Source organism: Akebia trifoliata, chromosome 6, assembly GCF_017979445.1.
Source record: "Akebia trifoliata isolate Shusen 1 chromosome 6, ASM1797944v1, whole genome shotgun sequence".
NCBI classification, from domain to species: Eukaryota; Viridiplantae; Streptophyta; class Magnoliopsida; order Ranunculales; family Lardizabalaceae; genus Akebia; species Akebia trifoliata.
In genome coordinates this window covers 28,879,262-28,894,153 of record NC_141380.1, presented here as the reverse complement: position 1 = coordinate 28,894,153, position 14,892 = coordinate 28,879,262, and the positions used below count along the sequence as shown (strand labels likewise).

Below are 14,892 nucleotides of genomic sequence, written 5' to 3'. Positions count from 1 at the left end.
AGTAAATTATATTTCTGAGAGAAAGCGGAATAGAAGTGGTTTGACACTATGGATCCCACACAACTTTTCATTTTATGTCAGTCATAAATATTTAAATTCTTATAAATTATTTACCTACAAATACATCTAAAGTCTAAACCAATTAAAAAGGGTCGGTCTATTTGCACACATTGAAATGGTTAAGTGCACCCATTTACTTGTTATACACACCTCAACTTTAAAATGACTATCTACACAATTATTTTTCTAATTTCTTTACAATAACTAATTGCACACAACTTTTGGGTACCAAACGATTACACCCGAACCTAATTTTTCATTCTCATCTTTGATGCTAATCCAAACCGAATGATTTCATCCAAAACGAAAGTTCTTTCATCTCCAATATTATAATTTAAACTTTCATTGTGTTTTACTCGCTTATCATTGTATGATTTAGGCACATAATCTTTTTTTTTTATTTGTAAAACTTCTAGGGTTTCTTATTGTGGTGTACAGGACATGTAAATTAACTTCATTTGATCTATATGTAAGTCATATTGTTCGAATAATATTTTTTACAGTTTTTAAGTTTGTTTGGTAATCTAGTATCGAATTTTGTATAGTGTATTCAGTATTTACAGCCGAGTACTCAATAAAACTTTTTCTATAAAGGTACCGAACAAACACTAAACCCTTTAAATTCAAAAGTTTCTATTCGATTATCCTGTATCGAAATTTGGATGGTATATTTGGTATGTACCTATTGAGTATGATATGTTAAATTTGGTATTTTTGGTACCGAACAAAGGTTAAATTCGCACTTACCCAATGTTTACAAGTAACGACAACATTCATATCAAGTTGTTATAATATAAATATTAAATATGATGGCTCGCAGGCCTCATAACATTTATAACAAATTGGCTCGTTGGCCTCAAAAACCAATATAAATGTGATACTCAGTCACTATCCTTGTCAAGGATTATCAGACCTTCACATAGCGTAATTTCTAATCCAATCATTTCTCTAAATTATTCAATCATATCTAAGAACATACTCGCCCAATTTGAAGAAAATGGATCATGGTACTTTCTCCAAACCTCGGTGATAGGAGGTATTGGACACTCTTCTAGCATAAAAAACTGAATAAAATAATCATCTATGTAACCGATCACAATGATTTTTGGTGCCTCAGTCGTTAGTGCTGTTGATCGTAAAGGCAAAAAGGTTTAGCATTTTTGCCTTGATATATGAGGTAAGATAACGTTATAGTTATCCGATAATGATCGCTACACAAATTGTAAAAAAAATTAATGTTTTCTCCAGGTCATCAAATCGTGCCTCACCCCCGAATATCTGAACTAATGAGTTCAAAATAAGATCAACTCGTCTTTGAAATCACAACAACCGTTCTAAACATACAATTTCCATCCCCGGGTACATTCTTTACATCTACAATATACTTGTATACCTAATATGAAAAATGGTAAATATATCTATCGCGATTAGATGACCTTATACAACAAAGAAGATGTTTCTTGATCGATACCTTATTAGTGTTACACCTAGAAAAAGAAGGTGCTGCTTTAGTTTGAAATGAAAAAGTCTTAGGTGAATCTATCTTTGATGTGTCGGTACCCAACATGTCATCTTTTTCCATCTTTGATGCATGCTGTAAATAGTCTTTCTTATCAGTGGGGGTTGACTTTGAAATAAGGTTTCCTTGGGTGGATAATTTTTTTTTTTCAATTTTGACCTCTCGTTCTAAATAGACCTTATTTTTGTAATATCGAATCGATCTCTTTCCTTGATTGCTTGGAGAATCTGTTTGACTTAACACCTAACATTGTCATTTTGGACAATAATTGTTTCTCGCTTTGTAGTAACTTCCTAACAAATGAAAGTCCCTTATTATGCTCAACAATTTCATGATTGTGAGAGCCACATATCACCTTGATCTTTCACTGATCATCTACAGGTAGTTTCAAACCTTGGTAATAGTTTCTTAATAAATGAATGCCCCCTATTATGCTCGACAATTTCGTGATTGTGGGAACCACATATCACCTTGATCTTCCACTGATCATCTACAAGTAGTTTCAAACATCTCGAACAAAATGGTATCCACATCTCTTGGTACTCAATTGCCTAGTAGATATTTCATCGCCATCCTTTTTCGACACTTCATAAATGCCACTTCTCTCATAATCGAAGAAAATTCTAGGGTTCTTACCCTTTTCATGATAAGATATTGAGACTATTAGGTTAGTTTCAAGAGTCTTGCCAAATTCTCTCACTCATCTACATACGGCATCTCAATTATGAAAAATTTGATCCGATTCAAAATATCTCATATGATCGATTACATTAGATAATTGATAAAGTTAAACAATTAGTAAATAATTAGAAGAATTTAAAGAATTAAAAAGAACTTAGAGAATTAAAATAATTTTAAAAATTAAATTAGTTTTGTTCGATACGTACATACCGAACGCGTTTCAACACATTCAATATTGTTGTACCGAACAAACTCTGACAAAATTTATAGTTTTGTTTGGTACCCATGCATCGAACTTTCTATGGTACACTTGATATGATCCACTGAGTGATTATCTAGTATTAATTGAATTTTATCAAGCTATTCAGTAAGTACATACCAAACCTATTTTTCCATATTCAATTTGTACCCTATCAAACAACACCAAAAAGATTAAAAATTGAGCTTTTACTTCTAATATTTATTTTAAATCTTAATAATACTTGAAAATAAAACAAATTTCATGTGATTATGTTCTTTGGTCAGTCCATATGAAATAACAATGTCAAACAATTGTAAACAAAGAAGATGAATCATAAAAATCCAATAAAACTTACCTCCATTGCTTCAAATTTATCGATGAACCTTGAAGAAGTGAAAATACCCTACACCTTTTTTATAAGTGAAGGTGCGTATAATAAGCCAAAATGAAAAGGTAAAATTATAATTTTACTTGTTTTTTTAACAAATTACTGAAGTGGATGTAATTTGGCCATTTTAGGTACTTTTGACCATCAAACGTGATTTTTAGATGTGTGATTGTGCATTTTGCTTTTTTGGGTTCTTGTAGAAAATATTTTTTCCCACCCCAACTCACTTTCGTAATCAAATGGCAGAATTAATTTTCCTAAGAAATTAATTTTTCCATAATCATTTTTCTCGAGTAATTCATCCCCCCTTGAAAGCAAAGTTCCCATCACACAAACCAGTTTCCACAGGCCTGAATTATTATGCTGTGGTTGAGATCGGCATCACTTTTGCTAAATTCTTGTACTCTAACAACTAAACCTTTTGTTCTTCAATTGATCCTCTCTTCAAAACTATCCACATCAACCCATCTTCAACTGCCTCAACAAAATCAACAACACTTACTCTCTTTGTTACTTGAACACCCAACAAGACACCAATCAATTCAAATTCATTCTCAATTGATCACAAATGGATTACAACGATATCGTCCAATCGACCAAACAGGGATGATAATTTGGAACACATTGCTCAGATTATACTCACATGGTCCATTTCCTGATGAATCTCTCAAACTCTATAAACAAGTCCATGAGATCTCCACTTTAGCTGTACCCTTTGATACCTTTACCTTCTCTTTCATGCTTAAGGCTTGCACTAATTTGAACCAACCTATTAAAGGAATTCAAATTCATGCACACATTATCAAGATTGGGTTTGAAATTAATGTTTATGTGCAGACAGCTTTGGTGAATATGTATGCCTTTTGTGGATGTTTGGATGAAGCTATTAGTTTGTTTGATGAAATGCCTGAAAGAAATTCTATCACTTTTAATGTTATGATCACTGGGTTGACAAAATGGGGTGAGTTAGATCTTGCTCGATCACTCTTCGATAAGATGCCCCATCGAACCGTGGTCTCATGGACTGGAATTATTGATGGGTACACTCGAATGAATCGGTCTGTGGAAGCTCTTACTCTCTTTAATCAAATGATGGTGATAGATGGTTTCAAACCAAATGAAATAACAATTTTAACTGTCTTACCAGCAGTTTTCAACCTCGGGGATCTTAATTTGGGTCAGTTAATTCATGGGTATGGTGAGAAAAGTGGGTTTAATGCATCTGATATTCGTGTAACTAATTCTCTCATTGATACTTACGCAAAATGTGGGTACATAGAAGGTGCATTTAGAGTTTTTGATGAGATCTCTTCTAAGAGAAAAACTTTGATTACATGGACTTCTATAATTTCAGGGTTTGCAATGCATGGGATGGCAAAAGAAGCTCTTGGATTGTTTCAGGAGATGGAGAGTCAAGGGTTGAGACCGAACCGGGTTACTTTGTTGAGTGTTTTGAATGCTTGTAGTCATGGAGGATTGCTAAAGGAGGGTCTTGAGTTTTTCAATAAGATGGTCAATGGGTATCAGATAATACCAGATATTAAGCACTATGGGTGCATGATAGACATGTTGGGGAGAGCAGGGATGTTGGATGAAGCAGAGAAGTTGGCAATGGAGATGCCCATGGAGATGGTTAATGTGGTGATTTGGAGGACACTTTTGGGTGCTTGTAGCTTTCATGGGAATGTTGAGATGGGTGAGAGAGTTATGAGAAAGATATTGGAAATGGAGAGAGGGTATGGTGGAGACTATGTGCTCTTGTCTAATATCTTTGCTGGGGATGGACGGTTTGAGGATGCTGAGAGGGTGAGAAGGTTAATGGATGAGAGGAACGTTTTGAAAGTTCCTGGTCTTAGTTTGGCAGAGTGGAATTTGGTAACTCACACAAGGACACTCAAATAATTTTGTGGATTTCTTGCATGTATAGAAAACCCCTCAAGAGAAATTAATGAGATCGGATTTTTATTGGGTTCTTGCTTTTCGAGGGTTTTCTGTTTTACATTTGCTTGCATATTTGATGGTACCAAAACATTATATCAAAGCAAGATCAGACTTTATTGGGTTTTTAGAGTTAAAATCTCTTGATATGGTGTTTTAATTTATGAGGTAGCTTTATTAAATGAATGAAACACACTAGTTATTGTCGATTTCCTTTTAAAATTTCATGATCATATATATATATTTGATGGGTTGGGTTCCGCTGACTCCTACGAACGACTCATGAAAAAAACATATGATCCCAATCCTTTAAATGCAAAATCCAATGGTTGAGATTTATGATTATCTTGATAATACAAATCTCGAAGATATTTATCCTAAGGATAAATCTCAACCATTGGATTTTGCATTTAAAGGGTTGGGATCATGTGTTTTTTTCATGAGTCATTCCTAGGAGTCAAGGGATCATGTCCCATATTTGATTGATAAGCTCGTTTTAATGAGTTCAATAACTCTAAAAACCCAATAAAGTCATAACTTAGTAAAATAAAACAATTTTTTCGATTCTCAAAAATATCATTTATGGCAATGTAACTTAGTAAACTTTTTGATTTAAAAAAATAACTTTCATGTTGCCTCTGTCGAATTGATGAGTCAACTCAAGAGAGTTGATTCCATCAAGTTTTGTGGCAGAGTCGCATCAAAATCCAATTGTGTCAAAGGGAGAGGAAGCCTCTAATATCTTGAGCAATAAAAAAAACAAGATTACATGCCAGAGAATCATTTTCTAAAACCACATACCCCATAGAAACATGGAAGGATGCAAGTTGATCAGTCGCTCGGTTAGCTTCCCTGAAAACATGGGTGAATGAGACAATGAGGAACCTAGGCAAGAGCCTTCTGATAGCAAGAATATGGTGAAGAACACTCCAAGGGATACTCCAACGATCGTTTAGCACATTAACCGCCATAATGGAGTCAAATTGGAGCCGAATGATGAGGCATCATTTCTCAATACATAGCTTAAGCCCTTCATGAATAGACTGCATCTCATGAAAGAGGACCGAGATGAGATCGACACAACCTTCGCTAGCAGCCAACACCACACCATCATGGTCACAAATAATAACTACAAACCACAAGGCTTAGACCGGGAGCAATACACTCTCCTTGGATGAGTGAAGGTCGCACGAAGTTCCCATGCCAGCAAGAATCATCGATTGAAGTTTGTCTCTCTCAAGGAATCTTCAAACTTGATATTAATTGCCACTACATCACACAACAAATTATTAATGATTCATTTCTCATTTGACACACCAAATTATTGTTGATACCCAATAAAAGTTAACACAACAATAATAAGACTTTCCATCTGTTGAATTGTTATAGCAAGACACGTATCTCATCATCAAAGAATCGGATGTAATACCCTCATACGCAAAAGGGGATGTCACCAGTCACCACATACAAATGCTCATTTTACACATTTTAGTAGATTTTGGTCCAAATAAGCTTAAGAAAAAAAAAAAAATCTAACTTCCTCTAATAAAATCACTTAGTGGTTCAATTTGGTTGGGTAGTTTATTTCTGTTAAAGGCATATGTGTATTCTTATTTCGAATGAATTCATCAGGACCTTTTAAAGTTTTAAGTTCATCTCACAATGCAATCAAATTGTCATCCATGTTGGTGTATACCTACTGAAATCAAATGAATTAAGAAATGAAACTGTTCAAGTGATTTTAACATTCATCTTACGTTTAATTTTGCTTTAGTTTACTCTAATGTCCCATGTGTAACTAATATCTTCTACTTCTCCCACCAACAATCATAATTGAAGTCAAGAGTGATGGATATAAATATGGTGATAGATAATAACTTGTAGTAGCAGAAAGTTGAATAAACATTTATGGGTTCAAACCTCTACAAAAATTGTAATGGTGGTTCGTTTGTCATATCAAATGCATGTGTTTGTGAAAATGAGTGTGACATGATTAAAATGTTAACAAGAAAAACATGATTTGTGAATTCAAATTAGGGAACAAGGCTTTAGATTGACAACCATCATGATCATGGTCGAAATCTTATCCTAAGTAACCGAGGTCAGTTAAATGAAAATATAGCTCTTCCATTAAATTTTATTCAAAAGCCATGCCTCATGTTATTGAAAGTGTGTTCATATTCCCTATTGCCGTTTCAATCCACATTCTTTTTGGTCTTCTTTCCCTTATTTACTACCTTCAAACATAAGGCACATGGTGTAATATAGTGTTGTTTGATACACAATTGATAAGATTCACATTGGTAGTCGGCTTTAAGTACATGCAGTATTATAATATCTATCTCAATTGGAATTATTTCATATTTTAGCTTTTCAGTATGAAATTAAAATTGAATCATTTTGAAAAATATAAAGAATATTTTTATCTAAAATATTCTTTATATTTTGATTGGCTTAATGAGCTAAGTGTGATGGGTCTTATTTGAGAAAGGGATAGGGGAGGAAAGACATTAAAGTTGGAGGGATATTTTTGGAAGGGACAAAAGAAGAAATACACTAAGTTAGAAAGGTATTTTTAAAAAGAAAAGAAGAGGAAAGAGAATAAAGTTAGAAATGACCCTCGAGATTAGTATTAATATTAAATGTCAACCCTTTTATGTAGAGGATAAAGAGAGTGGGATCTATCATTGTATTTTATTATAAGGTATTTTAGAAATACCCATGTTAAATTAGTGGTATTAGGTTTACTTGTTGCAAAATGCAAGATTAGGTTAAACCCCTTGACTGTTGTATTTTTTGATGATTTAAATGTAAAATTTGATTTTCTTTTTCTTTTTTCAAAATATTCTTTAAATACTTAAAGGGTCACGTTCAGGTGCCAATTATTTTGCCAACATTTTTTGTTCTACATGGGTTAGAAATTTCGGAATGGAATGATTTTTGGTAAAAACGATCCATGTGATGGGGAGACCAAAAATCAGCCCATTCTGAAACTTCTAACCCTATGTTTATGAGTCGAAGAATCGTGAACTATCCATTTTTTGTAAACCCTCTTTCGATGGGGTTAGAAGTTTTGGAATGGGCTGATTTTTTATGAGGAAGATCTCCTCAACATAGAGATCATCTTCATCCAAAATCAGCCCATTCTAAAGCTTATAACTCATGCAGGACAAAACATGTTGGCACTTGAATGGCTCCCATACTTAAATTACTAAATCAAAATTTTGATTGTTAAATCATCAAGAAAAAACAACGTTGACTTATGATCAATGGGGTAAATCTAATCTTGCATTTTGTAAAAAGGTAAACCTAATATCAGTAATTTAATAGGAGAGTATTTCTAAAATACCTTTTATTTTATATATAGTTGTTTATTCCATCACTAAGCTAATAGTGGTACATAAAGGAGGGTTCCTTTTGCTTAATCTAATGGCGGAAGTACATCTAATTCTAAAGAAGATCCTATGGAGGGGTTTCTTTCTAATTTGTTCCTAAGTTTTCGACAATATCTAAATAATCCATTTAGTAAACTTTTTCTTTGTTAATGGTCCCTAGACCTCAACTCAGTTTATAAATTTGTTGAATTACCCAAGCTATCATTTTTCTCATTTTCTTCACATAGTTGGGTTTTCCAATGGCAATTGTGATCATTTCTGATAGTTAATTTTGAACATTTAGATATATATTTTTTATTTCGATGATTATATAAAAAAAAATGAAGAACGAAATTGAGATTCTAAAACTTTCGATGATTACATTGTAATGCTTATTTTGCAAGTATGACTTATGCATATTAAGTATTTCAAGGAGATTTATCCATTATCAAAGTAAAAAAGAAAATTGAAAAAAATCGATATGACATTTATAGTGTTGAGTTCACCACTTTTTATTGTTTAGTTCAACATTTACAATATCGAGTTCAACAAGTTTATTTTTTTAAATGAAAATATTGTTGAATTCTATAATATATAATTTTAAAAACATCGAGTTCATCGATAATTATCGTCAAACTCAAAAGGGTAACTTGGATATTTCAAAAACATTATAAGTCCACGAAGATAACGGAAGAAAAAATTTACTAGATGGATTATTAAGAAAGAAACCTCTCCACTAGGGTCCTTTGTGTAAGTTTCACAATTCTAAATCCCTTTTTCATCAATTCTACCTTTAATCAAGTCGTTGAGATTTTTATTTTATTTTTGTTTCAAACGATTAAAGATAAATAGGATCATGTTTTAATCCTGCAATTATTAGGCTGGCTTCTAATCATTTGAAATGATAGCATATACAGAATGTTTACCCATTTAACCAGAACTTGGATCCATTTTTTCATAGCCCATGACCCATTAGAATAAATGGACAGATTCGACTCTACTCCATCCATAGAATCCGAAATCGAATTGTTTAATCTTTTGGATACCCACTTGTATTGGGTTCGAACCGAAACAAATATTGTTCTCTCCCTCATTTCTTAGAACCTCCCAAGTCCCTAACCCTAATTCCTTAGATGAAGAACATTAACAGGTACTCTCTCCTTCTCAAATCTTGCTTCAACTTTTTCATCATTGCCATTCCCCTCATCACATAAAACATTTTTTTAATTTTATTTTTTTATAATTTAAATATTTAGCTTGGATAGAAATGTGAAATTGGTGCTACTTGTGAATGTTTATTTTTCAGTTCTTGATGAATTTGGTTTCTGTCGACTCCATCAATTAATTTTTTTTTAGTTATCAAAGAATTTGGGATCTTTCGTGCCTCGAGGTGTAAGGTGATGGTCTCGTGTGCATGAAATTTGTAAATAAATAATATAAAATATATAAATAGTTTATATTAAAAAATAGAAAATCAGTCTGCTTGTTGGCTTTATAAATGCAATGTTACCATGGTAGTAGTAATTCAAAAATACATCAAAATAGAAGCAAAAAAATGCAATCTATTCAGTAGTATAGGAATCATAGGTATGGAAAAACACTTAAAATAAATATAAAAATAAGTTAAGAAATATAATTTTGTTTACAACATTTTCATTGTAAATTCTTTCTATAATTCTTTGGTTTTCAAGCAATCATCGTTAGAGGTGAGCCAGGCTTTTCTTGTAGTGGGGGCAAACTATAGTTGATGGCATTTTTCAAGAGCTTGGAGATAAATGGTTTTGGGGGGAAATTCAGAGGTTTTTAGTTGGAAGTTGAAGAAAAGGATATTTAGGTCATTTCCAATTAGTCTAACGGCCCAGTCAAGAGGCAATGTCATCTCAAAACAATTGAGGAGGGATATAGGAGGGAGGTCAGGGGGTGGGGGCAAATGAGTAGGGAGGTGATGGAGTAGGGGCTAATGAGGCATGTAATTAGTTTAAAATATGGGGTATCTCAAAGTTTTGTTCGGGCAATTTCCCCCACTAACTCCTCCCCTGATCATCGTCATTTCTTGACATTGCTAGAAGGGGACCAAAATTCCAAACTAAGAAATCCTTCTTCATCTGTTCACCATATTAGGGAAGACTTTTACCATGGATAACAATCTTATGGTTAAGAGGTTTATTTCTTCCAATCGTTCTCCTCTTTGTAAATCGAATGTGAAATCAGTCAATCATCTCCTTATCCACTGTCCATTTTGAAGAAAGGTTTGGATCCACTTCTTTTTGCTATTCCAAGTTGCATGGTGTTTTTCCTCAATTTTATCAATGTTTCAGGGCCGATATTTGAAAGAAATTTCTCATAAGAAAAGAATCCTGTGGTCTCTAACCCTATTAGCCATTTGTTGAGGAATTTGAATAGAACAAAACAATAGGATCTTTCAAGGGAAAGAGCATTCTCTGCATGAGGTCATTCTATTCACATTTGGTGATATTTTATATTTCTTTGGAGCAAATTCTTTAAAGAATTGAATGGGATTTTCTTTGAGGATTTCATGTTTATATGGGACTTAATTTGTTTTGATTGAGTGGAGATTGTTTTACTCATTTTTTCTATCTTGCCTTTTTAGTATGTTTTTGGTCTCCTTGTGGGATGAGTACCTTGGCCCCCAGTTGTACCTTTTTTATTCAATAATTTATTTTTCCTATAAAAAAAAACTAAACAGGCTCATGCCTCAGCATTAAAACGTATTTCTCAGTCACGTCTTGACTGAGGTGTACGCATTTTAAACGCTTCATAACACCTCATTAATGCCTTTAGTGTCTAGACACCTTAGTCTACCACCTCAGCACGGTTTTGGTGTGCCTCAAGGTCCACGCCTCAAATACCTCTGAAAACATTGCCATCATTCAATCAACAAAGTCATGTCCCTCTTATTTGGGGTCCGTTACACAGTTCTTGTTCTGACTTGTATGATTTTGGTAATCAATCTATAAACCACTTGGATGTTGTTCACTTGGCATCACATAAATTCGGACTGGCAGAAGTTTTTTTTTTCTTTCTTCTTCTAATCAAAGTTTTGCAGTACTTGTTCGTATTTGCAGTTCTTAATCTTGGGCACGTCAAAATCAGAGTCCTTAAATTTGATTAATGGCTTTTTAACTTCATCGATGGTGTGAAATTCACCTTCAAACATTCAGCTCCTTTCTTTCTGTAGATTCCAATGTAAAGTGTTGTTCACTTCAAACCATTTTTTGCTGCATGGACAAGATGTAATATTATGTTTTCATTTATCCTACATATGGTGTTTTTGCAGGAGCTAACATTAGGGTATATACCAAACTCTAATGGTCTTTAATTTCACAAGTGTAAGGATAAGCTTTTATAGATCTCGGGAAATCCTCACTTCTTCCATTGGCATAATACTTAGTGTTGATCATTGGAGAGCCTTCAATACTATGACAGATGTCCAAGTAGATGGCGTTTCTAGCTTGTCTTCTCTTGTATCGGACAAGAAATCTCATATCCGTCCATCTATGTCAGTGAGTCAGGACGAGAAATGTTTCTCAAAAGTTCAATGCACGCCTGATATTGAAAAGAAGTACGTTCATCATGTTTACGATGCTATTGCACCTCACTTTAGTTCCACCCGATTCGCCAAGTGGCCTAAAGTTGCCACATTTTTGAATTCCTTGCCACATGGATCTCTTATCTTGGATGCAGGATGTGGAAACGGAAAGTACTTGGGTTTAAATCCCGATTGTTTTTACATAGGTTGTGACATAAGCCCTCCGTTGATCAAAATATGTGCAGAAAAAGGACAAGAAGTTATAGTTGCCGATGCTGTAAATCTTCCATACAGGACCAATTTCGGTGACGCTGCAATCTCTATTGCCGTATTACATCACCTAAGCACAGAAAGTCGGAGGAGAATAGCTATAAACGAATTGGTCCGAGTTGTTCGGAAGGGTGGTATGGTTCTTATAACAGTTTGGGCTGTAGAACAAGAGGACAGATCATTGGTTAACAAGTGGACTCCTCTTAATCAGAAGTATGTTGAAGAGTGGGTTGGACCAGGTAGCCCCCGTGCACGTAGTTCTTCAACCTTTACACTAGAAAGCATTCAGGAAACTGAGGAGAACGGTTTACAAAATCGGTCAAAAGATACTGAACTGTTTGAGGAGAAAATGAACTGTTTTGAAAGCCAGCAAGAATTTTTTGTTCCGTGGCACTTACCGTATCATCGTGCTGAAATAAGTGGCGACTCTGCTTGTGCTTTGGCAAGTGGGCTGGCTAAAAAGGATAATAAAAAGGGTGCTGTGGTGTACAATCGATATTACCATGTGTTTATCGAAGGCGAGCTCGAAAGGTATGGAAAGCATCGTTCGATGACTGAGTACCTTTCAACTTTACATATAAGCATCTTCATATTTTTATTGTCATGTGTGCATATCTGTTTACTGGAATGGATGCTCACATTGTCTGCCTCTTTTAGTTGTGCAATATATAGTGTCACTTTAGTGAACTTAATTATCTATACCTAGACAATAGTGACACTCCTTTTTTTTAACAATATTTTGTCCTCCATGCACTGAACGCGTGCCTGATTTATCTTTTCTCATGTATCTCTTAGGCTGAAGTCAAGAAAACAGATTTATATAATTTCTTCCAAGTTCTTTTGTAATGATTTCTTAATCTCTATATTTGTTTTTTGTAGTCATCACTGCTATATTTTTTATGATTTTTATTTTACTTTAGCATATATTTAGGAGCTGTCAATGTGTATAGTATATCTATATTTCCAAACAACAGAAATTAGTTAGGTATGTCAAGCAACATTGTCTTCTATGAATTACTAAAACAATGGAGTAATAGATGTTTTCAAGAGATACCCATATTTTTATCATCTTTGATGGACTCACTCCTTTCTGGTATTGCTAATGCCTTGAACATAATTCATCCATACGAGATTATTATATGGATACATAGAATAAAAGCAGACACTTTGTGGTGGAAGTAGAGACACTTAACTCGCTTTTGCTTTTACGTAAGTAGCAATTGATGTTGAACTTATGGCACAGATGGAAGGTGTTCACAGCGCAACCTTAGTCGTTGTAGTCTAAAACTCGTCCACAACTTTTTTTTTTTTTTTTTTAAATAAATCCAGAGGAATCTGTCTTCATTATTTTTTTTGTTTTTGAATGGCATCTGTAAATAGCAATATATACTGCAGATACTCATTTTCTTCTTTCCTCTTGTTGAACTCTTTTGCAGGTTAGTTTCTGGGATAGCAAATGCAGTTATAGTTGATCAATTTTATGACAAATCCAATTGGTGTATCATTCTTAAAAAGACGTGATGTTCCTATAAATGCTTGGAACTTACAAACATTGGGGAATAATGCAATCAAATCCTGAAATTTGTAGGAAATTTCTCCAAGAAGTTAGCCCTTGTGTCTTACGTTATCCATATGACACTGTTTATTCCTTGATGTGGCTTCATAACCCATCTTGATGAAAATCAGTTGTTTTTTTTTGTTTTTTTTTTTTGAGAGAGAGAGAGAGAGCTTATATTTGACGGAGAGCATCATCTGTTGATACTGTTTCCCAGAACAGACCAAAAAGTGGATTTATATTTCGAAAAAGAGATTGGTTATTATATGAGATCTATGGGTCTGTTGAGAACTTGAGATTTATCTTGAAAACATTGTCCTTGTAAGGACCTTTTGTGGCATTATTTGATTAAGTAAAATGCTGAAGTGATATTAAAATTTGCATCGCTTCACACATTGCTATGTATGGAGCCATAGACGTTTTTCATCGAGATACAAGTGAAAAGCATCTATGGTTTTGGGTGCACCTCCATGTCAACAATGTGTGAATCGATGTCAGTTTTAATGTCTCTCCAGTGCGACTCTTTGATGAAATACTTAAAATATTGCATCAATTTTAATAAAGAGTGGTCTCTTCGGATTGAAAGGTTTTTTTTCCGAGGTCGGTTAACAAGTGTTTTGAGACTTGGGGAGCGTGGGGTAACTCTTTCAGAGGCTCGAAACAGGTCCTTTGGAGTCTTACCCCATTTGCCATTTGTTGGGGGTATTTGGAAGGAGAGAAATAGATGCATTGTTTAGGGGAAAGAACTAGCGATTCATGACCTTCTGCTGTCCATTTTGGGTTTGTTCTTTTGGGGTAAATTGTTCAGTTTTTAACGGAATCTTCTTTGAGGAATTTGTTGCTAGGTGGGATATGGTTTATAATTTAAAGGATTCCAAATCAGCCCTTGATTCTTTTTGATAAGTTTGTACCTCAGGGCCACTTGATTCTTTTGGGGTAATTAGATTTAATATGAAGAGATGGATTAAGTTATGAGTGGTAGAGAATTTGATGTATATGTATTTATCAATCCGAATGTCAATTTTAACAAGATGATAAAGAAGTTATTGTGATCGATGAGACAAACAACATGGAAGGAAATCAGAAATGAACTTATAAGAGAAAATTTAACAGTAACTCTATCAGAAAGATGGAAATAACCAAGCTACCATACACCCGTCAGGGTTTAGTTGAGATGGAAAGACTGACTGGGTTTGTTCCTCAGGTCATTACTTTAAATCCTAAAAAGGTGGTTATTTGTACTAGTGTTAGGTGGGATAGTACGTGCGGCCTGCCAAAGTAAAAAAAAACAAACAAACCAAGCAGCCATACACTTA

The 14,892-nt window shown here is 34.0% G+C and overlaps 2 protein-coding genes across 3 annotated transcripts; both read left to right on the top strand.

Moving 5' to 3' along the window:
- Positions 1-3,095: 3,095 nt before the first annotated feature.
- LOC147400671 (Pentatricopeptide repeat (PPR) superfamily protein) lies at positions 3,096-5,059 on the top strand. The gene has a single exon (XM_086446456.1). The coding sequence runs from the start codon at positions 3,250-3,252 to the stop codon at positions 4,789-4,791; it is 1,542 nt and encodes a 513-aa protein (XP_086302582.1). The 5' UTR covers positions 3,096-3,249; the 3' UTR covers positions 4,792-5,059.
- Positions 5,060-9,210: 4,151 nt separating this feature from the next.
- On the top strand, positions 9,211-13,916 carry LOC147400670 (S-adenosyl-L-methionine-dependent methyltransferases superfamily protein). Of its 2 annotated transcripts, XM_086446455.1 has the most exons (4): positions 9,263-9,351; positions 11,288-11,408; positions 11,500-12,552; positions 13,458-13,916. In XM_086446455.1, the coding sequence occupies exons 3-4, from the start codon at positions 11,531-11,533 to the stop codon at positions 13,540-13,542; spliced, it is 1,107 nt and encodes a 368-aa protein (XP_086302581.1). In that variant the 5' UTR covers positions 9,263-9,351; positions 11,288-11,408; positions 11,500-11,530; the 3' UTR covers positions 13,543-13,916. The 2 variants fall into 2 exon arrangements, with proteins under 2 accessions (XP_086302580.1, XP_086302581.1); XM_086446454.1 differs by lacking the exon at positions 11,288-11,408 and having other exon boundaries at positions 9,211-9,351.
- Positions 13,917-14,892: the final 976 nt, after the last annotated feature.

What these genes read in the sequence shown, in the direction of transcription:
- LOC147400670 (XM_086446454.1), top strand. Translation starts at nt 11,531, where the DNA reads ATGGTCTTTAATTTCACAAGTGTAAGGATAAGCTTTTATAGATCTCGG. An exon ending in ATCGAAGGCGAGCTCGAAAG is followed by an intron (nt 12,553 to 13,457) that starts GTATGGAAAGCA and finishes ACTCTTTTGCAG; the next exon opens with GTTAGTTTCTGGGATAGCAA.
- LOC147400671 (XM_086446456.1), top strand. Translation starts at nt 3,250, where the DNA reads ATGCTGTGGTTGAGATCGGCATCACTTTTGCTAAATTCTTGTACTCTA.